At 43.4% G+C, this 26,900-nt stretch overlaps 2 protein-coding genes across 3 annotated transcripts in view; both read right to left on the reverse strand.

Moving 5' to 3' along the window:
• rerg (RAS-like, estrogen-regulated, growth inhibitor) overlaps nucleotides 1–26,900 on the reverse strand; it is a 91,194-nt gene that overhangs the window by 25,285 nt on the left and 39,009 nt on the right. Inside the window, exon 1 of one of the 2 annotated variants that reach the window (XM_044108020.1) lies at nucleotides 8,128–8,413. The exons of the other annotated variant lie outside the window; for it this stretch is intronic. The gene's annotated coding sequence lies outside the window, so the exon portion shown is untranslated. Of the gene's footprint in view, nucleotides 1–8,127; nucleotides 8,414–26,900 lie in introns of those variants that run through there. 2 annotated transcript variants of the gene reach the window in all.
• Nucleotides 9,156–26,791, reverse strand: LOC122826314 (centromere-associated protein E-like). Its single transcript, XM_044108022.1, is given in 50 exon segments — nucleotides 9,156–9,291; nucleotides 9,450–9,793; nucleotides 10,097–10,232; nucleotides 10,464–10,558; nucleotides 10,941–10,961; nucleotides 10,963–11,036; nucleotides 11,119–11,223; nucleotides 11,225–11,284; nucleotides 11,364–11,555; nucleotides 11,706–11,909; nucleotides 12,587–12,759; nucleotides 12,762–12,805; nucleotides 12,913–13,097; nucleotides 13,433–13,555; nucleotides 13,760–13,831; nucleotides 14,614–14,709; nucleotides 14,926–15,147; nucleotides 15,256–15,372; nucleotides 15,452–15,535; nucleotides 15,945–16,157; nucleotides 16,258–16,383; nucleotides 16,498–16,557; nucleotides 16,653–16,724; nucleotides 16,846–17,061; nucleotides 17,143–17,292; nucleotides 17,409–17,546; nucleotides 17,613–17,822; nucleotides 18,220–18,420; nucleotides 18,486–18,622; nucleotides 18,702–18,855; nucleotides 19,301–19,375; nucleotides 19,517–19,684; nucleotides 20,038–20,094; nucleotides 20,293–20,428; nucleotides 20,430–20,690; nucleotides 21,199–21,298; nucleotides 21,378–21,522; nucleotides 21,909–22,061; nucleotides 22,174–22,293; nucleotides 22,417–22,546; nucleotides 23,750–23,837; nucleotides 23,982–24,033; nucleotides 24,124–24,198; nucleotides 24,276–24,343; nucleotides 24,426–24,507; nucleotides 24,610–24,729; nucleotides 24,837–24,955; nucleotides 25,082–25,171; nucleotides 25,260–25,372; nucleotides 26,688–26,791. Coding segments are annotated over 50 exon segments (6,288 nt in total). The 5' UTR covers nucleotides 26,741–26,791; the 3' UTR covers nucleotides 9,156–9,232.

Below are 26,900 nucleotides of genomic sequence, written 5' to 3' on the forward strand. Positions count from 1 at the left end.
CTCTCGTTTTTCCTCCCATCCTTCCCCACTTATGGTCAGTTATCTGTGTGTTTGATCAAACGCTCCTTTACTCTCTAAGTAACAAGCATTTTGTAACTTTATTCAGCCCCTGCAGGATTTTACAATTGTTTTTTGTCTTCCAAATGCCTAGTTTTGTGGCGTTACTATAGAAATATTTGCAAGGGAATTTGGGGAAAAGATGATTAAAAGTTTGGAGGAACAAATTTATGTTCTTGAAAGAATTTAAGCAGCTAAATAGAAGAAATAAAAAATACTGCCACCTGCAGGTGGGAGGCAGCGTGACTTAAAGCCAACGTTTTTGATTATTCTCTTGGGAAATCTACATGAATTTACGGAACAGTGCGATAACTAAAGACTGGAGGAACTGTTTACTCAACCATTTTCTTTTTAACAAACTTCCTCCCTTGTTATTGGATGACACTTTAACACATTTCAAGTTTGAAGTTGAGCTTCACAGAGAAACGCCGTCTTTCCTCCACGATCTGAGGTGGAAGCCACAAGCCTCATGATATGAAGAAACGCTGATGGTGTTTAAATTGCCTTTTGAGAAGGAAAACACAAGACTGGCCTGTTTAAACAACTAAGCACCAGTCTGTTTGATGAGAAAACAAGCTGCTGTGAAGATTTCTCCACAGATGATTAAATCAGAACATCTTTCCTCAAACCAGTCGGGTTTTTTTCTCCTGTTTTCTCCTCCAGTTTTTTTTTTTTTTTTACAAGAAAACAAACACTGATGGCAGTCTGATTAAAAATCCATACTCCAGAGGAAAACTAACGAGCCTTCCAGATAAGTCACTTCGCCCAGATAATACGACAAGTTCAGGTGTTGCTGGTACAGATTAGAGCACATGCAGTTGGCAGTCCTCTGATCAAACAACCAAACCCAGTCCCTCTGCTAATAGAGGCCCAATAAAACCTAGAATGGTTCAATAGTTGCAGATTAAAGCGACCTTTACAATGTGGTCTAATTCAGAAATGACACGAGCAAATGGAACATAATTCAAAGACACAGATCATGTTATAAAATTCTCACTTGATGTTTCGCCCATTTTATGTTTTGTTGAAGACTACATCTCAAAATGTTTCAGACTCCATCAATAATTAGATGAACGTTTCAAATGCATAAAATCAGGGCAGAACAATGCTCTGTTAAAACATTTCAAAACAAGCCGACCCTCTGCGTGTTCCTTGGAATCCCATTCCAGGAGTCACATTGGTCAGTGCTACGTACACACAGCGCTGACATGAAAGCCACAAACCAAGAGTGTCCCTGCTGTTTTCCAGGCCTGGTGGGGTCTCTGACGTTGCTGTGTAAACCCCGGGAACAGGGCCGCTCCACGGCTACTCGGGGCCCGGAGCACCATCTGTTTTTTTTTTGGGGGGATCCACTTCCAGCTTTGAGCATCAACCACAGCACCACTGACAGAATGATATCTTATACATGCTGCAAATGTCTTCAAATCTTTAACTATTCCACATTTCCTAAAAAATAAAATAAAATAAAAAAACGACGACTTGCCCTACTTTCTGAATATTTCAGCAAATATGTATCTAACCACTCGAGGGCACTTATAGAGCCATGATGTTTCATTCAGTTACTTGATTATTGATTCTAAAAGAAAAATAATGGACAGAATGGACTGGTTAGCACTGAGCTCCACAGCCTTGATCCCAGTATACATGTGCTATTCGGATCGGAAGTACATAAAAAAAAAAAAAAAAAAAAAAAAAAAAAACGACACACACTTCAAGGACTCGACGTTCCATTTGCAAACTCCATTTGCTTTGTCACGTTTAGATCCACCAAGCATGCTTTTCAACATGACAACATAAAGGAAAGACATACCAGAGGGAAGACGTGCTGTGAATTCAACAGAGAATCCTTATTTAGGCTTTAATCCACATGTACCTAACATTTATCTGCTATTTATTAAACTCAAAAAGTGAATTAGCGAACCTGCTGTGTGTTTAAGAATTAGTTTTGATCACTTTAACAAATGATTTTAAAAATCCAGATATTTCAATATTTAGGCAGTTAGAGCTAATTGAGGAGAAAACTGTGGGATTCAGATCTTAGGCTTCTAATTGGTGCAGACAAACTGAAAAAGGGACAAAAATACTTTTGCGATAGCCAATCCAAACGGCCTAAATAAAGTAACATTTCTCAACATCAGACTGATGTATGTTTCTCTGGAGTTTTATTTAAGTCGTCTATTTCAACACAATTCAAACAAATCATTAAAAGTGGCCAACAATGTTAACAGTTTGTTGTTCAAAAACCGTAAATAACGAAGTATGGATTGATTCTGAATGAAATTACAACGCCAGGCAGCAACGAGCGAGCAGTTCAAAGTCTAATCATGTCGCGTACAACAGTAAAACACACACATACACACGCACACACACACGCACACACACACACACCCACACACACACAAAGATGGCAGGAGGCAGAAAATTTCCAAACTAACAAAAATCTCATGACATCAATTGCTGTTGGGAAAAATAAAACCATGTTTTCACTCATTATAGACTTTGGCCGAATGAGATGCAGTAAATTAATGAGAGCAAACTTCAGTCAAACTCCAGCATCTCTGCCCAGAAAAATAAAACCTTTGAAATATGTTTGGGTGAATGTCGCTGCCAGAAATCTGTTCTTCAAACCGGCTGTAGTTATGAAGTGGCAGGTTTCCAGTTTTTGTTTTTTGTTTTTTTTTCTCCTGCTTCACAAACACACACAGTGCATCTACCTCCATATGCCTTGGTTATGGTGTGTCATTTGTCCGTCATCTGTAGCCATGTGAAAACATAAGCAGAGCCTCTACAAGCAGCTGCATGTGGTTATGACGTATGAAGCAATCCACTGATCTCCATATATGGATTAGTAGAAAATATGCTAGAAGTCTGTTTTTTGTTGTTGTTTTTTCACATACGATTTCACAATTTTGATAGCAGAGTTTGTTTTTTGGGGGTTTTTTGTTTAGCGCTTTTTCTCACCTTGAAATTGCTTAGCGCAGTTAGTTTCCCCTGAATGGATTTTGTCTGAATAAATTCCGACGTGTTCGTTTACTGTGGTGTCCATGAACATAAAGACAATGTGGCAATACATCAAATTATAATTTCAAAATGAAATTGGTGCTCAAGTGTTGCGAGGGCAGATACTTGAATTGGAGTTAGCGCTTTAGCAACAGCTTCCGCTTAAAACTGTGTTGGTGTAGCGGAACTAAAACAAACAAAAAAAAAGACCATTAAGTTAGCAATCAGCTATGTCACTGTGCAAGGAATAGTCTACAAGTAGAAGTGTCTCCATAGCATGAACATGCATTTTGCTGACAAAATCAATATTTCTTGTATTTGTGCAGATTAATTACTTACACCGAAAAGATTAGACATCAATATGTGAACGTTTCTTATTAAGAACTGAAAACTGTATTTAATGCCGCCTTAAGTTTTTCACATGCCAGCAAGGATCTCTCTTCCTCTACTGGGTTGATGATGGCAAAGTAACAATGTAACCATAACAACGCTAATATTTGGTTCTGACATCCTGTTTCACTGCAAACCTCAGCAGGATGTGCAACGTCTCAAACGCGAACAGTGTAGCGAGAACGTGTTCCTGTCCACACACGGTTCTAGAGCTTTTGCATCAAATGGTCAGTTTTCCACATTAAAGCTCTCTAATGACTTTTAAACAGAACCAATGATCTTTTCGCTCTTATCTCCGGTTCCTGCTTTGGCTCTCCTGCACCCGGCCGCAGTGAACCAGACGAAGTGCAGGGACTCTCCCACGCTGCAGCAGGGAATCACCTCTGAGGAAAAGAAGAGGAGCTGCACAAGCGGCGTCATCCCCTACTCCATCACTTCTTCCTCACCGTTTTCCGTTTATGGCCTCCACCTACTCCGTTGGAGGAGAGACCGACGCTGACGTCACACCAGGATTTCCCTATTTTAGCTGTCGAGTCCAGGTTCTGCTAAAGAGAACAAAAATTTTACAACAAAAAAAAAAAACTAAAAGGGGGAGGAGGGTGAAGAAAAATGAGATGTTGTTGTGAACTCAGGTAGAGTCAAAACAATAACCATGTCCTTGCTGCAGCATTTTTTGGGGGGAAACAGTGGTGTTTTTGTTTGCCACCCTTTGCGTGTCAGACAGGGTGATCATTATCCACTTTATCGCAGCTCCATCCAGGCCGGGGGCGGGCACGCCAGGACAGGCTTTGTTGAACTTCACTGTGCTCAAGGAGTCAGGAGAATACATTTGAGATGGCAGAATCAAAAGTGTTGGGTTTCGGGCTAACAGGACGTGGCACGCAAATGCACTTGTTTTCTTTTTTTTCCTCGCGACGCAACACATAAACATGGAGTGCAACAAAAAAAACTCTGGGAGTCAAAGGTCTCCAGTGACGGCGAAAATTCAAACGTGCTTTGCAGAATACGTCCAAATAATGTGAACGATGGCTCTGTTTTTTGTGACAGGAGACATGCTAAATTTGATTTATCCAAGTCTGATAAATAGGGTCCGGTATGTTTAAGAGCGTCTCTTAAAGAGTCCTGTTGCCACCGGTGCAGAGCATGCCCCATGTCGGCAGTACGGGGGAGTGAGGGCATCTAAAGAAAGAGCAAGAACAGAATGGAATTCTGCAAAACGAACCTCCAAATTGATTCTGGTTCTTTGGAACATCTGAGGAAGCATTTGTCAGGAGAAGAACAGTTTTGCCGTTCCATTCCTTCCAAACGCTATCTGATCGATGTTCAGATTTCTGTCTCGTCCAAGAAGAGGGCTTACTCCTCCATACAGAGTGGGATCAAAGTGTCCGCAAAGAGCAAATCCAAGTACACGTTTATGTTGTTGTTTTTTTATGATGATGACGAAGAGCCAGAGGCAAGATAAGGTGCTTCCAAGATTGTGACGTTGAAAACCTAGTCCCATGATCAGGAAACTCCAAATGAGAAACTATGTCTGTTGTCAAGAAGTGAGTGGACAAACAGAAGTCATCAAACTGATCAACTCGATCTGTCTCAGTAAGGTCCAGGTCCAGAGGTTCATATCTAATATGTCGGAGACAATCGCTAGTTATGAACACCAGTGATCTTTCTGTTGGCCTCTCTTTGGTCCATTCCACATAGACACGAGTTCATTTTCTCAGATCCTGCGTTCGGTAAAAGCTCACCTGAACGCTAGCCTAGAAAGTCCGGTTCGTTTGGGGACGTGTGAATGCACAACGGGTTTCTGACGTGGTCCAGCTACAGGTATCGGCCCAGTTGAAGGGAACTCCGGCGCGGTTCGGTGGCAGGTTCAGTGGACCGTGGTCTTTTGCTGAACAGGAAAGAGAAATCTGACAGCTCTCCATTTTTGCTTACATTTTGTGAATACCAAAGTTGCGCTCTGGGTCTTTTTCAGAGGTTTTCGTTGCGCTTATTCAGTGGTTCTTGGTGCAGTAATATGATAAGATTTGTTGTGTTTTATTAAAAAAATTTTTTTTTTTTAAATTACATTCAAAGCAAAGAAATTAAGAAAACTGTGAAGAATAAAAGTATTTTAAGGCAAGCTTGGGCAGCCTACAAATGTAGAGATTTGATAATAATAAAAAAAAAAATCAAATACAACCTCTGAGTTATTTAAAAATATATACATTTATTCTACTGCATTTCAACTTGTCATATTTTGTGTTATAAAATCATCTTAATAATCAGTATAGTCATCATGGCTTTGACTAAAAATATTGCCAAAAACTTTGGAGAGAAAAATGTCGACTTCAGAAAAATATATGTATTAAAAAAAATAATAATAAAAGTTTTATCCAGGATGTGCAAGTTTGCTCCACATCTAAACTGACAAATAGCCCCCCCCACGTCTGAGTTCCCAGCTGTGTTTTGTCTCCGTTTTACTTTGAGAAATGAATCTGGGTGGTGGTGCTGTGGCTTTCAGAGATTACAGACCGTAGAGCTCCAAACCATGGGAGGAGATCTCCTGCACCACCGACTATAGAAAGACGGCAAACCACACGCCTGTCACCAAAATACACACAGGGAAGCGCAGTGCAGCAGGAGGAGAGTGAGTGGAGAAGGGCTTCCTACGTCTTAGAAAGGTTAAACTAAGTTTTCTTCTGTGAAATGTGTAGCTTTGTGGCCTTCTCAAAGGAAGAACTGACCTACTACTTACTGTAGGTTAAAACAGAACCGAACCGAACAGCTGAACCCAATCTGAACCAGTCCCTGTTTTTGCTGAAAGTCTAAAACCGGCGTCAATGTACTTATGTACCAGTACGATACTGTACACCTGTTTCAGAAAGCAATGTTTAAAAACTGCCAAAATGCTTCTTCTGTGATTTAAGAGCAAAATGAAAAATAAAAATAATAATAATAATTTCAGCTTGGATTGAGCCTAAAGACTTGAATGGCTTGAGAACAGTGTTTTAAAAGTACATCTGCCAAGTTTCAAGCTGCATCTTTGTAAAATAGCCAACAATTAGCTTGCTATATTAGCAAGTAGCTTGTCTAAATAACAGGCTAAAACAAGCTTCTTATGTAAACAGTGTAATATTCTACACAATGAGCGCTTGAAAGCTACTGATCAGATTAGTTGGGGTTTATTCTAAGTTGGCGTTGGTGTAGGTCTCAAAACAGCAGAAGAAATCTGGGAGGTTTCACAGAGCTCAATTACAGCCTTGGTTCTCCATTGGGCTTTTTATACTCCTGGGTGGGGTGCCAGTTTATTTGGTCTCCAAACTACTGCTTACAGATTCCTCCTGACTTTCTGCCTTTTGAACTTGCTTTGTAGTTGTGCACTTTGAGAAAGTTACCTTGTTTCTGAGTGGCAATTAAGTTATTAGCTGCATTTTCATTGGCCATAAAATGGTGCAAATTGGACGTACAAAAATAAATGTACTTAATGGAAATGTACGCTAATTATGGGTAGAATTGAGGTTTTTCAATAAAAAGGTTTGGTTTTTCACTCGCATCAAATTGGGGCATTTCGCAAAACTGCAATGGAAACATTTTTTCGCACCGCAGTTAGCACAGTAACAATAAGACGCAGACGTCTCAACAGGCTGAATGAAATATAGATCTCATGTTTACACCTGTTGCTGCCAAGATTTTTAATGACTTTTTTGCGTAAACAAACTAACTCACATGTGATTTTAAAAGCATTTCCTGTTTAATGGGGAAAAAAAAGAAAAAAGAATTTACTCATTTGTAATGGAAATGTAACTTAGTGAGGCTACAGTTCCTTGTTCCAGGCGTTACATTGTAATAATTATGATTTATACACTTTCAGCACATAGTTTTTTCAAATACCAGGTAGAGGAACTAAAGTTCCCATTGTCATCCCTTCCGTTTATTTATCTTTTTTTTTTTGGCTGACATGAGTCACAAGCTCAAACGACTGAACCCGGTCCAAATCGGTCTGTCTCTTTCCTGAGACCGAACCAAGATCCTTTCTCAGGACTCGTCAGAGTTTGGCAGACACCTGCGCAGTGGCCGATTCTTAATCCCATTGAGGTCTGGCCTGTTATGTAACACTAGGGTCGCTCTTGAATGTCAATTAGTACATCCTGGATCTGAAGTGGATGCAGGATGTACTAATATATTTGTGGACTAGTCTGATTTCAGTAACCGGTACTATAGTCCATAAGAAAAATATTTTTTAAAAAATTGAATACCGACTCCCTGATACTTTGATTTTCTGCAATAAAATCCAGTGCAACCAAACACCTTCAGTTAGAAACTAATAAACATACTCAAACCTTTTTGCTTGAAAATGTGATTTACTGCACAATTTAGAGTTTGCATACCCGAATTATACTAAATAGTTTCTTTCTCTGCTCTCGATCCCGTTTATTTTATCTGTCAGTTTTATTTTGGCGAGATTATTTCCCGTATTTTATCATTAAATGTTCAGCTTTGCCATAGAAACAGGCTTTAGTCTGTTTCGCTTTGAGACCATCTTTTGATCTCACAGAGAACATGCCATGACCTTCCTTTAAGGTTGCCCTCCGGGTAAAACGTTAAACCTCCTCAGGTCCGCTCTGTTCCACACCTTAATAATGCGACGCTGCCACCTATGACACACCTCCATTATCCACCTTCAAGAAATAACAGACTCACCGGACTGGAGAAATAATCCCCGCCGATCTGGAGGGGATAAAATGTAGATCAGGAGGGGAGGAACGAAGAGGAAAAGTTGGCTCCGTGGATGAAAGGGACGTTTGACCTTCTGAGATGGAGATCCGACACGCAGCTGGATTAGAAGGAGGGATGGAGACAGATCGGTGGAGAGACGAGTGGATGGATGGTAGGACGCTGTCAGAGCAGACCGAGCCGCAGCTCTGGCAGAGATGAATGAATCCTGGAAACACCGGATAGGCGGAAATATACAGAGGGGGGAGCGGCAGGAGTCCCTGTCAGGAGTCCCCGTGACCGGGCGGCTGCTGCTGCTGCATGCCGCCGCATGTCGGTACTGAGAGGGGGCAGTGACATCTAGTGGCAGAACGAGGCAACACACGCTGGAAAAAGGGAGATTCCGCACACTTTAGCTGGGACTCAAAAGTCGTAGGCGCTTTTAAGAGCCACAAAATTGCTGGCGCTAAAATTTGTAAAATGTCTTCTTATTTTAGAACATGCAGGCTTTTCCTTGTGTTTGTTACGATATTGATATGAACAATATCGTAAAACCCTTTTTTTATGCATCCAAAACATAAAAAATGTCTTCCATAATTATGTCATTTCAGGAAAGTTCCGTTTTATGGGGTTTTGAAGTTCGTTTGGTTTTTTTAGTTTAAATTCAGTCATTCTTGTTCAACAAGAACAAACTTTTTTTTTTTTACTCAAATTTGCTCTCAAGTATATGTTGCTGGATATGTGGTTCTAAATGTGACTGAATTTGAATAAATGGAAACCTTGTTTAAAAAAACAAAAACTTGAATTTGAGTCTTTGTGCCCCTTTGATTCTTGATGCCCCAAGTGCCTTTGAGGTACCCCACCCCCACAGGAAACTACCATATACAACTCCTTCTTCACACCTTGCTCCCATATTAATATTTTTTCATAAAAGTCCCAATGTCATGTGTTACACTAATCACATCGCCAGCCCCTAATGTAGGTCACACATGTAAAAACAGAGAGCTTTTCTTGCATTAACCAAACTTTATTTAAAATATTTAGATTTATTTTCTGACACATTCAAAAAAAAAAAAAAACATTAAAATTAATTTCACTGGGTCTTGCAGTTGTTATCGTTCCAGAAGTCCAGTTTTTCAGCAGCTGGTTCATCTGCAAAGAGACAATCAAATAAAAATCATAAGAAATTTACATAAAAACTGAACCAACACCAGCAGATCAGACTGGAGACTTTGCAAGCAGATTGAAATCTAGACTCCTACTTCACAATTTGGAAGTGGCACAGTGGAATATTAGCATTAAGAACCTACCTGGTTTGATTCCCAGGTTGGAGTTGTCAAAGAACTGTGTGGGACAGTTTCTGCTCAGCAGCTCAGAACCTTCACCTGCATTGAAAAAGCTGCTTTTGGGAGAGTCCAGCAGCGAGGCTGCACTGACCAGAGGCTTCCGAGGAGAATCCAGGGCTTTCTTAGGAGGAAGGTAACTTTTTTTAGTGGGGCTGAACAACAAGGTGCAGTCTGAGGTTGGACACAGGGTCCTCTTCTTAGGAGTACAGGGGGAGGTCTGCCTGTCCTGCTCGGCTTTGCTCTTCCCTTTAAGACTGATTGCTCTGTTCTTCCACTTAGCAGTCTCCTCCTGCTGGCAGGACACCAAGCTGATGAGAGAAAGGTCAGAGGTCAGAAGCCTGAACTTTCCCAGCATCACAACCAACAGCCCTGGTGCAGCTCTTTCTTCTGGTTCTGTGACAACTGCTCGCATCCGTCGCGTGATTTTATGATGTAAAGCACTTTTAATTGCCGTACAAACAAACTTGATCGACTGAGATCTTGTTTAGAGTTAAATCAATCTGAGGCAGAAATCCCAACTCCAGTCAGGTTGTTTTAAAGTGACCCAAACCAACCACTTTCTGACTGTCTACATCACATATGGACATAAAAACCAAACCGGATCCCGTTACCTTTCCAGCTCAGTGATCCGGAGCCGGAGCCGGTTCACCTCTTCTTCCAGCTTGGTCTTCTCCAACAGAATGCTGCTCTGGATCATCGTACCTCTGGGGTTGGTTAGTCGAGCGTGAAGCTCCTTCCCTGTGAGGACTAAACGGAGAACGAAAAGCAACACGTTTCCAATGATTACTGGATACAATCATCGATAAATCTGTGGCTCTCCGTCAAAAACCGAATATGAACTAGAGTTATAACATCCGTGACAGATGTTTGCTTCTGTTGCTACTCAATTTAACCTTGAATTGTGAGGGGAATGCAGTGAAATAATTGGATAAAATCCAATAGTGACGTGTTGAGCCGATTCACTACAGACTGACTTACACGACTCCTCGCCCTGAGGCTGTGATCTCAGATCCTGCTTCAGCTTCCTCAGAGACTCCTCCTTCACACTCAACACCGTCTTCATCTTCTCCATCCTGCAAGCAGAACTAGCATCAACACCCTCAACGAGCAGGTCGGAATCAGTCGTCACTTCTTGCTAGCGTCTACAGCCTCCTCGGTCCAAACGGCCAGTTCTGCCCTTTGGACTCTTCTGAAATCCTTTCTGAGCAAGACTGAATTTAATGTTCTGCTAGTTCTTCTGACTTTTCAAAGCTGGATATAAAAAAATTAAATAAAAAAATCCAGCTAATGTGTCATTACAAAAAGAAAGCCTCCCACTTTAAGAGGGCTTCACCGCTTCCAATGAAGAAAACCTACCAACACACACACACACACACACACACACTGATGCCTCAACTCTGCAGAGTCAGAGCTGAAGTGTTGGAGTACAGAGAGGATAAATCCAGGGGCTCTTACTCTTGCTGGTGTTCACGGGCGTGCCAGCTTCACCTTCTCCTCACACAGTTTGCTCTGGAGGGTTTTCAGCTGCGCTGCACCGAGTGACGCATTCTTCTAAACGAGAGAGAACCACCACCGTTAGCAAAGCGAAGCTAAAAGCTAAAGCAGAACCTGTACGGAGAAACGTCGGTCATACCTCACACTCTTCCAGTTGGACCTTTAAGGTCAGGATCGTGTTCTCCTCCTTTGCAAGAGCTTTAGTGTCCAGCAGCTCAGTCTGCAGGAGCTGAGTGGTCCGCTTTGTGGTTGGACTCCATGTTTTTGGCTTCAGCCTTGTCCTCCTCTAGCTGCTCCTGCAGAGCCTGAAACACACGTATAACAGGTGTGTCAGCATTTACCTCCCAGAATGTGAAGAGGCCGACCTCTAGACATCAGACTCACTGTAAGCTCTGCTGCTGCTTGCTGAAGCTGCTGGCAGTCCTGGCCTGAGGGCAGGTTTGGCATCACAGGCGTTCCCTCCAGCTGCTGCAGCAGTGATGAAGTCTTCCTCCTCTCTTCTCTAAGCTGACCATCTCTCCGTTTAGCCATTTGGGTTAGTTCATCCAAAATCTTACTGAGCTCATCATTGATGACCTACCAGAGCCAGACGGAGAGGACAGACAAAAAATGTTTAAAAAAAACAAAACAACACTACTAGCTAAACGTTAGCATAGTGAAATATTCAAACACAGATGGATTGAACTCTTTCTAGGAGAAACAAAAGCAGTTATTGGTAAAGCGCACCTGTAAAGGCATGGTCCCGTTTTGGACCACAAGTCTCCTCCGTTCAGCTTCCTGGCCGAGGATTCGCTCCAGCTCGCCGATGACCGGTGGGCTGGAGGCGGCCTCGACAGACTCGTTGAATTTGACCCTCTCCTGAACTTCAGCTTGTCGAACTGCCATATACAAGTCAGGTTGGCCCAGAGCCTCCAAAATGCTCTCCATCTTCTACAGAGCAAATCAAGACGCCTAATGTTAAACCTCTCGTTTTCAGCCAAGAGCTGAAGGCAGTCAGTCATTTAGACACCGGAGGCTGAACGGCAGTCTTTACCATTTGGACAGTTTTAAGGCCGATCCAAAGCAGAAAGAACAAACTCCACCTGCACAGGCAGATGCTTTCCAACACCATGAAGTCGTTAAAAAGAATCAAATTGTTGGCGGACGACAGTCAGCAGGTATAACTCGACTTCCTCTGATCAGATGGATACCCCCTGGACTTTTTTTTAAATTTTTTTCTTCTTTACACTAATAACTCCAGCTTCTCTTTTGAATAAACGGCAGAGCTGATAAACCGTCGTTTACATGCAGCACCTTCTGGACCACCAGTTTGAGAAAGACTGATCCAAGGGGATGCTATGAATGTTATGATCGCTTTAGGAAAATAAAAATAAAAACCTGTATTTTCAGTTTTGCTAAGATGGTTTCTAAAGGATAAATGTTGCAGTTTTCAGTACTTCTGAAAGTCTGACCATATGGGAAAAATAATCACGGATACATCGTTGGTTTGTGGTGCTCACACTGGCTTGGAGCCCTTTCAGAACGGCTTGCAGTAAAAGAGTCCTCTGCACCTCCATGTTAACTTTATAAATGAGCCTAAATGGGTTCATTAGGGGAGCAGATCTTACCTGCAGGAAGAGCTGACGTTTGTCCAGGAGCTTAGAGAGCCTCTGGTTCCACCGGGAGTGGAAATCCTCAACGTGGACGGAAAACCTGGGAGCGCCAACTCTGGACGTCAGCAAGTCCTGCAGCCGTCTCTCCTCAAAAACAGCCAGGTCTGTATTCACCAGCAGCTCCAACGTTTCACATAAACATGTGGATGCACATGAGCTGTTCCTAACAATCGGAAGAGCAGAAATGTTCAGTTTCCAGTGGAAATGATCAAAAATTGTTTTTTGTTTTTTTAAATTTCCTCTAGAAAATAGAAAGAAGAGTAATAAGTACAAGAGTCTCTGTGAAACTGCTGCAGGTCTGAAATCCCAGCTCAAAGACGTCACTGAAGACAGCCAGCCTGGACTTTGGAAGGCCCCTCAGGTCAGAAAGCTTCAGGAAACTCTGGACTTTCAGAACCTTCTCCGGGGTTTCAGAGGCCGTCTTTGTGCACATTTCTTTAAACTGTTGGAATTTCCCAAAGGTTGCCTAAAATGACAAATTTTCACGGTTTTAGGAACATAAGAGTCAGAAAATATCATCATCCAGCACAGTGTTTCTCAATTCCAGTCCTCAGCCCCCCCCTCCTGCTCTGCATGTTTTAGATGTACCTCTACTCCAGAGCAGCTGATTCAAATGATTGCATGACCATCAAGTGCTGCAGAAGCCTGTTAATCACCCAAAGATTCAATCCAGAAGGGAAACACCTAAAACATGCAGGGCAGGGGGGGCCTGAGGACCGGAATAGAGAAACACTGACCTAGCATCAAGTGAGGATCAGTCTGATTGCCTCTATATATAAATCAAATTTAAACATGAATTACATCAAGATGATCAGCCGAGTCCTGCAGGTGTGACAGAGTCTCCCAGAGTGCATTGGGCTTCTGCTCCAGGTTGTTCAGCTGCTGTCTCAGGGCTGACAGAGACTCGTTTGCTTCATTGAGGAGCTGAAAATAAAAAGATAAATAAAAGATGACTACGGTTTGGTTTTAAGAGCCAAACACCAGAACTTTTTCACAAATGATTCCCTCCCCCCGTTACAACCAAAGGCACAGCTCTGAATCCAAGCTGGGACTGAAGCATGTAGTAAAAGGTTCTGGAAATTAAAAAAAATAATAATTTAAACCCAGAATGTGATTGTTTGGACAAACCTGCTGGGAGGCGTCACACTGGGCTTCAGACTGAGCTCTTCTCTCGCTCTGCAGCTGCAGCTCCTTCTGCCACTGTCAGCAGAACACAAGCAGAGCTCAGAAACCACCAGGCAGGACCGGAGAAGCTAAACACTCAAGAATCACTTCATCCTAACGCGCAAAACGAAACATACGATGTGTGTGTGTGTTTTTGCTAAGGTCATTAGGAGATCAGGATTTGAGATCAAGCTAAATTCAAAAATACTTTTTTTTTTTATCCAGAAAGGAATTAAATGTTGTAAATCATTAAAATCCAGATCCTTTAAAGAGTTAGACGGAAAGAGCTCCTTTAGCAGTCTGTATTACAGTCAATCTGAAGAAGCCTCTGATCACAGACATTGTTTTCCCAATAGTCGGGGTTGTCATCACTTTCTTGATTTTTAATAAAGAAACCTTCTTTGCCTCATCGTCCCCAGAACAGAACCAGCTTATTTATCTAAAAATTATTTTCAAGCTGCACTTCTATCGGGACTGACGGAGGCATTAGGGTGTAGTTGCAGCAGTTCGCCACTAGTGGGCGTAACGAACAGCGAGCCCTCTAAGTTCAGCGCTGTACTGGCTCCTTGAGGTGTGAAGAGTTTTTCCCGCTGATCGTCTGAATTCATTCCTTCATGTGAAACGTCGTTTGGCTTATGACTGATAAACTAAAGGACTTCAATTTTATTAGTAATAAATTGGTTACAGTTAATTACATAACCCAAACATCGAGGGTTTGGGTTTCAGACTCATGTTGGCTTCCCAACATGAGTCTGAAACAATTCAGCAGAACTGACTGAAGGCCTAAAACTGTACAAGAAAATGAGTGGAAAAAATACTTTTTGCTGTAATGTTGCTTCTAGTTTGTCTTTTTCCGTTTGCTTCTGCATCATCAGCAGCTCCTGCTGGGTGATCTTCTCCTGGTAGGCCGACGCCTACAATCAGAGGTCACAGGTCAGTTAGTGTAGGTATTCCCTTTAGTAGTTCCTTTTAAGATCAGGAGTCCTCCAGAGCTGCCATCCCCACAACCTTTAGATGCATTCCTGCTCTGAAAGTGCCAGGAGTCAACAGGTTTGATCCAAGTGTGTCAAAGGAGGAATGAATCCAACAGTCGCAGGATGGCAACAGCTCTAGAGGAAAGGACCACGTACCATGTTGATGTTGTGCTGCAGCTGCGCCTGGAGCCGCTCCTTCTCCCCCCTCAGCCCCTCCAGCTCCTCCTGCAGCAGGTCGCTCTTCTGACTCAGAGTCGTCACACTCAGCTGCAGCTTCTCCATCTCTTCTTTGTGCTTCTGCAGGCTCTCCTCTTTGTCCGACAGGTGAAAGTCTCTCTCTGCTTCAACACTTTCCAAGTTGTTGCATAATTCTGTTATCTGTAACGGAACAGTAAAGTAAAAAGTGGAGCTATTTTTTTTGTTTTGTTTTTGTTAGTGGAGCTGAACAGCTCTGGAGGAGAGATGAAAACACGGCCCGACTTTAACCTTCTGCTCCAAAGAACGTTTCTCCTCTTCGCTCGTTTTCTTCAGCTCGGAGTTCACCTTTCGTTGTTGGTGCGCGTCATCCTGGAGAGCCTTCACAAGCTCTTCAGTTGAGGAAGCCTTCAAAAGAAAAGCAAAAGGACTGAATAAGTTCACACTAAAACCCTCAGTGAGAACTACAAGCAGGAATGAAGCTCACCTTTTGTCCAAGTTGCTGTAGTTGCTGCTCCTGCTGCCTCCTCTGCTCAGTCACCGTCTGTAGCGACGCGCTCAGCTCCCTGACCTGTTCAGACAGAGACGGTGAGCAAGATGGCCGCCGCTGGCACTTTGACACGGCTTGCGTTTCATTCCGTTTACACTGAAAACCTCAAACGGATACAGTATGCTGGACGTCAGAGATGCGCTAAAGTAAGAATGACGACATCAGCAGCTTGTATTGGTAATCGAGACTCGAGACGCACCTGCATCAAGCTGAAACTTTAACTAGACAGAGAAGCTAGCTGATATAACCTCAGAATTATGAAACCATCAACACTGGTCAGACAAAAAAAAACAAAAAAACACCAGTCTGGGTTTTTTTTGTTGTTATATAATTATTGTATCTTGTAGAACAACTAAAAAAAAAAACAACAAAAAGACATTTTACTGAGGGCTGCACAGAGTTGGGAACAGAATCTCTCCACTGATCAAACCTCAGCCTCCAACATCTCCGTTCTTCTCTGCAGCTGCATTCCAGCTTCCTGTTTCTGTCTCAGCTCCTCCTGCAGCTCCTTTCTCTCCTGACAGACGGTATCCAGGGAGCTCTGCAGCTTCTGCAGCTCCTCCTCAAACCGCTGGCTCACAGCGTCCCTCTGGGCCAGCAGACCCTCCCTCTCTGCTTTCACACACTGCAGCTCCTCGGCAAACTTGGCAAGAAGGAGAAATGAAGGGAGAACATGGTCCTTTTTTAGAGAACATTAAGATTTAGGAGCTAAACAAACTGTTTAGTGCTCTCCTCTGTTCTACCTGCTTGTGTGTGTTGCAGCTGCTGCTCTGCATCTCTACCAGCTGACTCTTCAGCTCCATCATCTCTTCCTCCATCCGCTCCCTGCTCTCCTTCAACACCTGGAGCTCCTCCTGCTTCTCGAGCATCTGAATCAGAGGACAAATGGTTCAACGTCAGACTCAGCAGTCACCCTCAGACTGCCGCCTGCTTTTAGTTGGGTGAAAACCACAGTGTGTGTGTGTGTCTGAGAAACGGCTCACCAGCTTGTCCTTTTCCTGAAGAACAGACCTCAGATGCTCCAGCTCCTCCAGCTGCTGCATCTGTAGCACCAGAACAGACAGGAAGCCGTTTGGGTTGAAGAACGGGAGAAAAGCAGACGTGACCAGACAGAAGACAAGGCAGCATGAAGTTGAACCTGCTCGTCCTTCAGTGGATCTGCTTCAGAGAGGAGCTGCTGCTGCTGCTGCTGCTGGAACTCAAACTGCATCTACAAGAGAACAGGATCTGTGAGAACCACTCAGGTTTCACTCAAATGAAGGATCATTCCACACGTAAATGACGTTTGTTGCAGTTGGGCTGCTTCAGAGAGTTCGACTTTGTGTTTTTACCATGTCCATCTTTTCCTCCAGCTGTGTTCGGAGCTCCTCCTTCTCCCCTCTCAGCCTCTCCGCTGCGTGCAGCAGCTCCTCTCTCTCCTCGGTCAGAGCAGCCAGTCTGCCTCTCAGCTCCTCCAGCTGCTCTGGAGTTGGAGTGACTGCACTCTGGGAGAGCAGCTCGTCCTTTTCTGCCTGGGTTTGCCTCGGCTCCTCACTTGAAGCGGCCATCTTTTTCAAACGGGAAACAGAACTTTAATATGTTTTGTGATCAAAGCAGAAGGTGTGTGTGTGTGTGTCTAGTATACTCACACTTCCCCGTGCTTCCTCCAGCTGTGTGTCCGTTTCAGTGGGACCTCCATCCTGCCTGCAGACGTTTTCAGACGTCAGACGTTTGATCTGCTTGGCCTGCTCACGGTTCTTCTCCAGGACGCTCCTCAGCTCGTCCTGGTTCTCTATCATCTGCAGAACAGACGAGGTACGGCTTTCTGACTGTCATGGCAACAGCACCTCACGCTCAGGGTATCTTTAGGCGCCTGGTGTTTAGCGCCGAGACGCGGGACGACGTGTTCGTTTACCAGCTCTACGTTTTCCTGCAGGTCCTGCTTGAGCTGATCTCTCTCTGCAGTCAGAGAGGCGACCGCAGTCAGCAGCCTCGCCACCTCCTCTGCGGAGCTCCTGCCGCCATCTTGGAGCTCCTGTGTTAGCCTCAGCATCTGTTTAGAGCCAGAGTCATCGTCACTGAGCCAGAGAGGAGAGGGCACAGTCAACACTTTACCCACATGTTCCTGTAACTCGGACTCCTTCTCTAGAAAGGCCGTCTTCATGTCAGCGTTCCTCTGCTTTTCGTCCCTGAGTTCTTCCTGAACGGACCTGAGGAGGACGTCAGTCGCTGCCTTTCCATCTTCAGCGGAGCTCTGAACCCGTCGGTCCAGCAGCAGAGCCTCCCTCTCTGCTTCTACACGCTGGAGAGCTTCAATCGTCTGCTTCAGCTAGCGACACATTCATATCAACCCGGTCAGATTCTGGCAACAGCTCAAGTTTATTCAGGAAACAGAACAGCTTAGGATGAGGATGCAAGATGGTGACTACAGCTGCATTCACACCGCAGCCTGAAGTGACCCGATCCAGATTTAATCAAGTTGTATTTCAATCGCCGTGGTCGGTCACGTATATTTGGAAGTGCGAGCTCCTGTGTGAACCACAGGTGGCCTGAAAGCGTCCAGCATGTGCAGTGGAGGACGCAGTAACGTCACACACACAGAGTGTGTGCTCAGTGTTTTACCAACCGCTGTAGAAGTGGTTGGTAAAACACCACAGAAGCACAGAATGAAGAGACCAAAACAAACAGCAGCATGGCGCCAAACTGAGTCCTGGTTTCTCGCTCACCTCTGAGTCTTTCTCCTCCAGAGAAACTAAAAGCCGGTTCCTCTCCAGGACGCTCTGTCTCTGCTCTGCTCTCAGCGCGTCCAGCTGCAGAGTTAAATCGGCACATTGTTGCTTCAGCTCCGCCTCCCGAGCGGCCAGGCCTGACTGGAGGTCGTCAGTCGTCTTGTTAACATCCTGCAGCTCCCCTGTCGGGTCTGCACTCTGAAACAGGAATTACAGACTGGTTCAGTCATGGTGCAGCAGAGGCCAGCAGGAGTTGCGCCCACCTGATCTCCAGGAGTCTGAAGTGAAGCCTGGTCCTCCTGCTGCTCCTTTAGTGCCTCCTCTGCCTCTCCACACAGAGCCAGCTCCTCCTGCAGGCTGATGACGGCGCCGCTTTCCACTTTCACACTTCCTAACAGACCTGGAAACATGGAACAGTTTAGAAACCCCCCCCATCTGATGTCACAGGTGGAAAACCGTCCCAGTTCATGGTTTAGTACTTTGTGGGAGCGTGTCGTCTAGAGCGCTGAGCTCAACGTCGTCATAAGAAACATTCTGATGTTTTTCAGGATAACTGGGCCTTTCCACCGCCATCTGGGGAACGGAACCAGTCAGCTCAGCCTCCAGACTCTCCTTGCTGGCTGTCAGGGTCACCTGGAGAGAAACATAATCCCTTTTAAACATTTCCTCCTGGCTCAGTGACCCAATCCCTGACCTAACAACTAAATCCTGTTTATCCCTTTAACTGTCACATGCAGGTCAATGGGTCCAGTGTCCTCGTGGCAGTTAAAGGGTTAATTGGGGGAAAAAGCTGGTTAGTTAAAAAACAAACAAAAAAAAACACAACCTTCTTTGTTTCCAAGTGAACAAATTTTGAAAGATCTGCACCGACACGAATGTTAAAAAGGCTGCATCTTTTTCTGTTTGTCTTGAAACTCAAGAGGTTTAACGTCACACCTGCTGACATCAACAGGAAGAGATCGCGCTGTGACTAAAGTCAACACATGGAGTGTTCATTTGGCTTTGAATGAAATGTTGAAAGAGGTTACATGAGAAATGTGCCAAAGTATCACAGCCACCCTTTAAAACGTTACATTACCTCCGGTTGAAGGTGCTGGTGTTCAGACAATTCGATGGCCTTCTTCAGACTAGATATTTCCTTCTTCAATTCACTCTGCAAATAAATAAGAAACAATTACAAAATAGTGAAATTATTATTCATACCACAGTCAATTGAGCGCATCATAAAAATCACTAAATGAAAGACGGATTCTCATTACTTTATTGCAGACAAAGACGTTCAACTGAAATCTACCTCCTGTTCCTCCATGAACTTCAGCTCCAGAGTTTTGAACTCTTCCAGATCCTTTTTCTCCTTCAGCTCTTGGTGGAGAGCAGCATTTTCCTTCTCCAAGCTCTGCGTGTGCTCCAGAAACAGCCCCAGCTCCTGTTTCAGGTGGTCTCGCTCGGCAGCAACAGCTTCCTGTGGAGAAGATGCAGGACATGTGACCCTTTAGGTTCCTCCGACCTAAAATATCCGCACATTCAGCCCTTGTTGGAAAGACGTGGTCAGCAATGACGTCCGTCTTGGTTTTCCCTCCTCTAATCTCATCTCAGATGGTAAAGTAAGAGCTTGTTGTTGGCTTTAGATACATCATCATATCATCTGGAAGAAGCTTTGAGTAAAAGAGTTTGCTGAAGATTAAATAACCCAATGGATGTCATTTGTTATTGTGACACTAAAAATCACAACAGATTATATGCTATATTGCTATAATCCTTCTTTCTGTTGTAGGGAGGTTGTGGTTTAGCAGCAGCAGCTTTGGCCAGCGTTACCTTCTCTGACGCCAAGGTTTCACACAGCTGAACACTCTCTGCAAATCCTTTCCTCATCTGGAAGACAAAAGACTCCAGGATTAGAGCCCAAACTGGCACACTTTATATCCAGAACCAGCATTGCAGTTTTTATTTAGAGTCCTACAAAAGCATCCAACATATGAAATACAAGCAAGAGGCAATATTTAGCATTCTAAAAACTCTACCCACTCAACATTGCTGCTCCGGAGAGCAGCTCCTGATCTCACGCTCTACCTGCTCAGATTCAAGCTGCCTCTTCTCCTCCAGCTGCCTCTCCAGCTCGGACACTTTCAAAGTGGCTTCCTGCTTCTGCTGCGTCTCGGTTTGCAGAACCTCCTCCAGCTCGGCAGCCTTCCGTTCAGCTGCTTCTGAACGAGGCGTCCAGCTTCTGCTGGGTTTCGTTTCGCAGCTGCGCCTCCAGGTTTGCTGACCTCTCCTCCGACTGCTTCTTCTCCGCCGCTTCTTGTTCCAGCAAAGCCTGCAACTGGTCCTGCAGCTCTGCGACTCGGCAGTCCAGGGTCTCTGCCTTTTTCACAGCCTCCTCCCTCTGCCGACGCTCCGTTTCGAGCTGATGCTCCAGGCTGGAGAGCTTCTCTAACAGAGCACATCTTTGATCAGGAGACGCCAGGTCACTGGACATGGACAAAGATAAAAAGAAGCTTATCAGTTGGTTTTACTTAGTGGGACGAGTTATTCCAAAGTTTAGCCTTTAGTTTAATAGTTTACTGTCAACAACAAATGCTGCTGGACGATAAATTGTCCCAGAAGTTATCGCTGCAAGCAATAAAATTGTTGCTTTGAGATCATTTTAAAGTAATATAATGGGAATATCTGTTTAAGTATGCAAGAACATATTCTCAAAGAGAATTTAACACTGGAAATGGAAGACATTTTAAATGAAAAAAAAAAAAAAATCAAATAAAACAATAAGATAAAATGAATCATGAAGTCTTGTCCTTCAAAAAAAAAAAAGAAGCTAGTTGAGTCCAAAACAGAAAACTTTTATCATCCAGTTTTTGGTAGAAAGAAAAACAAGAGAATCAATAAATCACAAATGGAGATTACTGAGTATGTTTTAGTTCATGGTTCTGTTTACTGATTATTGCAACAGGCCTACTGGTGACCTCATGAAGAACCCACCTGTCCCCAAAGCTGCGAACCGTCACAGAGCTCTGGCTCATCTCCATCTCGTCTGAAGGCTCCTCAGGAATCCCCCAGTGAGGGTAGAAGTCTTCATCAGCTACAAAGTGCAGTAAGCCCAGGGTCCATCATCTTACACGAACCGATCAGAAAGATTTCCATCTTCGGTCGCTCCATACCTTCAACCAGATCCCCAGAACAGAAACGATCAGCTCTCCTCTTCCTGCTGAAAGTCACGTTCATGTCAGACATCCCGTCGTCGTCACAGATCGGCTGAAAGCCGCGGAGCATCTTTCCTCCCCACGTCACCCGGCGCTTCGGCATCTGATAGAGAACACAGCTGGCATGTTAGTGAGTATTTAACCCTGATGGTAACCAGGCCTAGAAACACCTTCAGTCAACCAGCAGCCTGCTGCGTTTCAGCCATTATGTGATATTGGACATCAACAATACCCAAACGGCCACTATAATGTCTTACAAAACATACTGTTTTTGTTTACACTTCAGTTGTGGTTCTAATTTTTTTATTTTATCTTTCAGCCATGACTTGTCACATTATTTGCTGAAGTTGCTGGTGTGCAGACTGGTAAAGCTAGGCAGTGGTATGGGTTTCTGTTAAAGGGAAGTAAAACTCTGCTGAATGAAAAAAGAAAAAGTAAGAAAACAAAACAAAATAAAAATTTAAAAAAACTCTCCACTGAATGACGGACCTTTGGAACAGAGACCAGGTTGGAGCTGGTGACCAGCAGTTTGGTCAGGTTTCTGATCCGGTCCTCTTGTTCTCTCTGGAGCTGATCCTTCTCTTGGAGCAGCTGAGACAGAACCTCTTTTTCCGTCACTGTGGTCTGTGTGACCGAAGACACCTGGAAGAGATGAACGTACGAGTCGAGCAAAGCAAAGCAAAGCGCCGCAGTGAAGGACGTTTGATGGGAGTAAAATCGGAGCAGCCCGGCGACATTAACAAATCATCCTAACCTCATTCAGTCGACGCTTGAGGTCTACGATCTCATTCCGATACCTCTTGAGCAACGCTCCGTCATCCGATACCTCCGTCACATGAGGGTCATTCTTCATTTTCTTCGCGGTGCTGGCAAACTGAACATGTGGAACTCGTCTGAACACTGGAGTGTTGTGCATTCTGACACCTTAACTAGAATGTCTCATGTACAGTAAATGTTTAGAACCATTCAAGATTAGGAAATGACAATGAAGACAAACCTGCAGAGTACTGAGGGTCTCCTCCAGAGAAACGGGCGTGATGGTGCTGATGATGACCGTTTTGGCGTTGCCTCCCAGGGAGTTCTGCAGGATGCGGGTCAGTTTGCTGTCTCTGTAGCTGGTAAAGCCTCTGGAGAGTATCGACAAGAAATCCAGCAGTCAGTGCATCCGAAAATAAAGGATCTATTCGGAACGCAAGAATTGTATCGATTTTGTTTAAAATACAGTAAACTCCCAACAAATCACGATTCAGTTTTGGCCTGTTTGCAGATCCTTTCGTACAGCATCTCTAAAATACTCCAAAGACTCAGGAAGCTGAAATACCTACAACTAGAGTTACATGACTGAGGTTTGGAAAGCAGCCAATGCTGAGTGACATTTGTTTTAGTTTATATTCTAGAGTTACGCTGCTCAGGATGGAGTAGCTTGGACTTTAATTGAGATTCTTCTTTTTTCAAAGCTTCATTCTTGCCTTTTTTGGGGGGGCGTGGGGGATTGCTTGTCTTCAGTCAGAGGCTTCTTTAAATTCACCAACAGACTGCTAGAAGAGATCTTTCCTGCCAACAGCCATCACCATCTACAATAACTCTGTAGAATTTGAATTAATACGAGTTTAATCTTTCTTTGGGATAAATAAGGTATTTTTGAACATGAAGTAATCCTTGGCACTGATTGGCTGCATTCCCAAGAATAGAAATGAGGACAAACATAAATGTTAGCTTCTTTGGCAGAGTCAGGATGGTTTATAATGCATATTAATATTTACATTTGGTGGTAGGACTGCATATTTTGATAGTTTAAAGCGTTTTAGAAGCAGTCTTTGCAGCAGCTGTGGTCAATATCCCCAGACTACCAGTCACTGCAAAATGAAAGGCTGGACTAACAAGCCACATCTGTCATTTTACCCCTAACTATATGGTTCAAAAATAAAATCAAAATTATTTTGCAGCAAGTCCTAATATTGGAATATGAACTGAAACGACTAACATTTAAAACTTTAAGATAAATAGAAGTCTGCACGGCAGACCTGCTAGCTGGTATCCAACCAGGACAACCTGATTCATAGACATTTTATTGTTTGATGTACTGAAGTGTTCATTTGTAATTCTGCCTGATTCATATAAAGTGAGTTGTTAGAAAAGCGCTATACAAATAAAACCAACAACTTCATGATTGCGTTTTGTTTTTAAATGCTACATCTGAAAAATGACGTTAATCATTATCAAACCTGTAGAGTCGGAGTGTTGGAAGACAACCCCAGTTACACCATTGAGAGAATTGATGAGGAATCTTAACTGCATCTGATGTAAACTGAATCGCCATGGTTACTCACTTCTGGTTTTCATCAGTGAGTTTCTTGATCACCTGTCCAAGTATAAACAGACTGAGATTGATGTTGCATCCTTCTTTGAAACGAGTACCTGTGGATTTGAAAGAAAAAGTGAGAATATTAAAAAAGGAAAGTTTCAACGTCAACTCAACACATGCTGATTAAGTAAACCTTTTAAATTAAATTAAAGCTAGAAATCAAAACATAAAGGTGGACAGTATTGACTCCACTTCACCTTCCGCCCCAGTTTGACTGGCTCTCTCGGATCCAGCGAGATCCACTAAATTCTGCACACAAACAAAAAGGATTAACTTGCCTCTCCAAAAGCAAACGTATAAATATTTAAAGAATCAAATGGAAAAAAAGAAAATAATTACTAAATGGGAAACGATAATGGCTCCATCAGCATTTTCGCCTGCTGCTGGATCACTCCTTTCTCTGCTCTCCAGGATCTAGATAAACATTAGCAAATCAGAAAACGTCACAGCAGCAAACTCCATGTTATCCTGCATGCTGAGTTGTTGCTTACCATACGGAATATGGTGTGCGAGCGGCTGCTCCGCTGGTTCATCTTAGTCTTTCCGTAGTGACGGTTCTCTGGAGCCAAACAAAATAAAGACACCGCGTGTTGGCAGGAAACTGTGTGCAAACTTCTGATTTTTAAACGGCGAGCTCTTACTTTCTCCCTTCCTAATCCAGGCGAGGGCTTGTGACGATGTCGTGACGAGCTCCTCGGTCAGGTCAGCCACGTAGACCGTTTTCTACACAGCGAGCACAAATCGACTGATCAGAGACCAACTGTTGCGCAGCATGGTTTCTGGAAATACTCCCATACCGAACAAAAACCCATTTAACCCACGCACATTCATCGTTTCCCGAATTTCCAAAGGTTTTCTCTTCCAGCTGTCAACCAGCAGGTCCGTCACCGTTTCGTTGTAGATTTCCATGTAGGACACTCTGAGAAGGAATTCCTTGTTTGGAAACTTTGGATGAAATGAGGAGAGAGTGCTTAGAAGAGGAACACGGCCAACAGTAAACGGACTAAACTAGTATGGCGAGTTTTACACCGAGTCTCACTGGAGCTGCTTACCGTTTTAATAGTTTGGAAGACGTCATCTACGGCCAGAGGAATGACTCCACGGTTACGGTCACTGCCCATCATTGTGAACGTCTTCCCCGAAGAGGTCTGACCGTAGGCAAATATGGTTCCTGACAAACGGGAGCAAACGGACACAAAAACATGAATCAACAAAAGCCGTGCAAATAGAGCGAGAGCATTTTGTCTGAATTTGTGGCATGAGGATTCACAGCAAAACAATCATTTCTATTACAAACCATTATAACCCGCAACGGTGGACACAACCAGAGGCTTTGCAATATCCTGGTACAGCTGGATTGTAGATTCTTCAGCACTAAACACTCTGTCTGAAAACAGGAGAAAATTTGACCGTAAAATCATCTTAGTGGGTCACAACACACTCAGTTATAATGCTGTATTTAATTGGATGCATACCAAAAGTGAAGCACTTGCTGGAATTTCCATCATCAATCTGACGAATTGATTTCTTGTCAGTTTCCCAGAAGAGCTGGACGGGCTGGGCCTTTTCTGAAGCTGCATTTTCTTCCCTTAGAAAAGAATTGGGAGGAAGAAATTTTTATTTTATTTTTTTTTTAAAGCTGACTACAGAGATACAGACGTACGTCAAGCAGCTGGAAATTGTTCTCAGGGATCAACCAGACTCGTGCTGCTCTACAATTCTCTGCCTGATATTTTATGACTTTCTCATTCTGTCAAACCAGGAAGCAGCGTGTTCCACGAGTGAGCCTTTAAATAACCAACATGTGTCAGTTTCCACATCCATGAGATCATCCGGACTTTCACCATTGAATCATTCTGTGCGCAAACGTCTGATTTTTAAGAGCATAAATAAATCTGGCATTTCTCACTATTGTAATATTCAGCAAATAGAAAAAACTAGCGATTCTAAAAGACTTAAAACAAAAGTTTGGTCCAATTTAACTTCAGACAGTGAGAAGAGCAAAAGGTGGACATGTCTATTTGATGCATGTAAACTTCCAATTTCAACTATATGTGTAATTTATACATCATAAACCTTTACTTTGTTACTCTTACTGACAGCAAGTTCAGTTATTTATGTGGGTTATGGTGGGGAATGTTGATCTATTAGATACCAGGGTGTGTATTGGTAGTGGATCAATACTTCTGTTCACAGGATCTCCTCCATATGTCCAACAGTTTCCTCATGCATCAGTGTATATGCAGGAATTAAAATAGCAGTCCAGTAGAACAAATTAACATTAATTTTGAGTCAATGGTCACATGACATGGAAGCTTTCAAAGAAAAATATACATCTTTAACATTAAAATAATTTAAAATCTTGAAAATGACTGATAAGTCAATAGAAATGGGAGTCAGATTGGTAATTGAACCTAGTAACATGAATTACCTTTGGTTTTGTGTCAGTTGGTCACGAGGCAAGACATCGATATTTGTTTCTAAGGAGCGTTTGGATCGGAAATTTGTTGTCGGTCCCTATATGTGAACCTCCGGGCGAGAGAGGAGAGGAGAACGTCCGGCCGAAGTTAGCGTTCCGGAATCAACCTTGAGCTAGACGCCGCGAAAATTCAAATTCCAACTTGAAACTAATGTACCGCGGTCTTCACATTCTATATAGGAGCCAAAAAAGAAAAGAAAAAAAAACCATCTCCCTGCTGTGTGAGCTACAAACAGCTTATGTCTCGCACAAACAGCTTAGTGGAATAAAGAAAAGACAACTTCCCTGTAGTTCTTATTAAATTCTAAAATGGTGTAATGTAAACATTTTATGCGGAAACGCAGAAACATCACACAGACACAGTTAACGTCGCTTTGGGTGAGGAGGGAAACTCTTCTGAGTAACTCGGTTCAGGAAAACTCACCTCTCAGCAACAGGACGAACACGGACACAAACTTTAACAGCAGACTCTGCCATTTCTTCTTCAAGGAACTTTAGGGAATAACTGAAGGGACGATAGAAAACATTTTAAATGTGCACTGCTTTAATTTGATTGGATAACGTCATCACGCGGATTGAACCACACACGGTGGTGGGGGAAAAAGTATGTAATATTTTTGGAATGACTATGTTTTGT

The sequence above is a fragment of the Gambusia affinis genome, linkage group LG23 (genome assembly GCF_019740435.1).
Source record: "Gambusia affinis linkage group LG23, SWU_Gaff_1.0, whole genome shotgun sequence".
NCBI classification, from domain to species: domain Eukaryota; kingdom Metazoa; phylum Chordata; class Actinopteri; order Cyprinodontiformes; family Poeciliidae; genus Gambusia; species Gambusia affinis.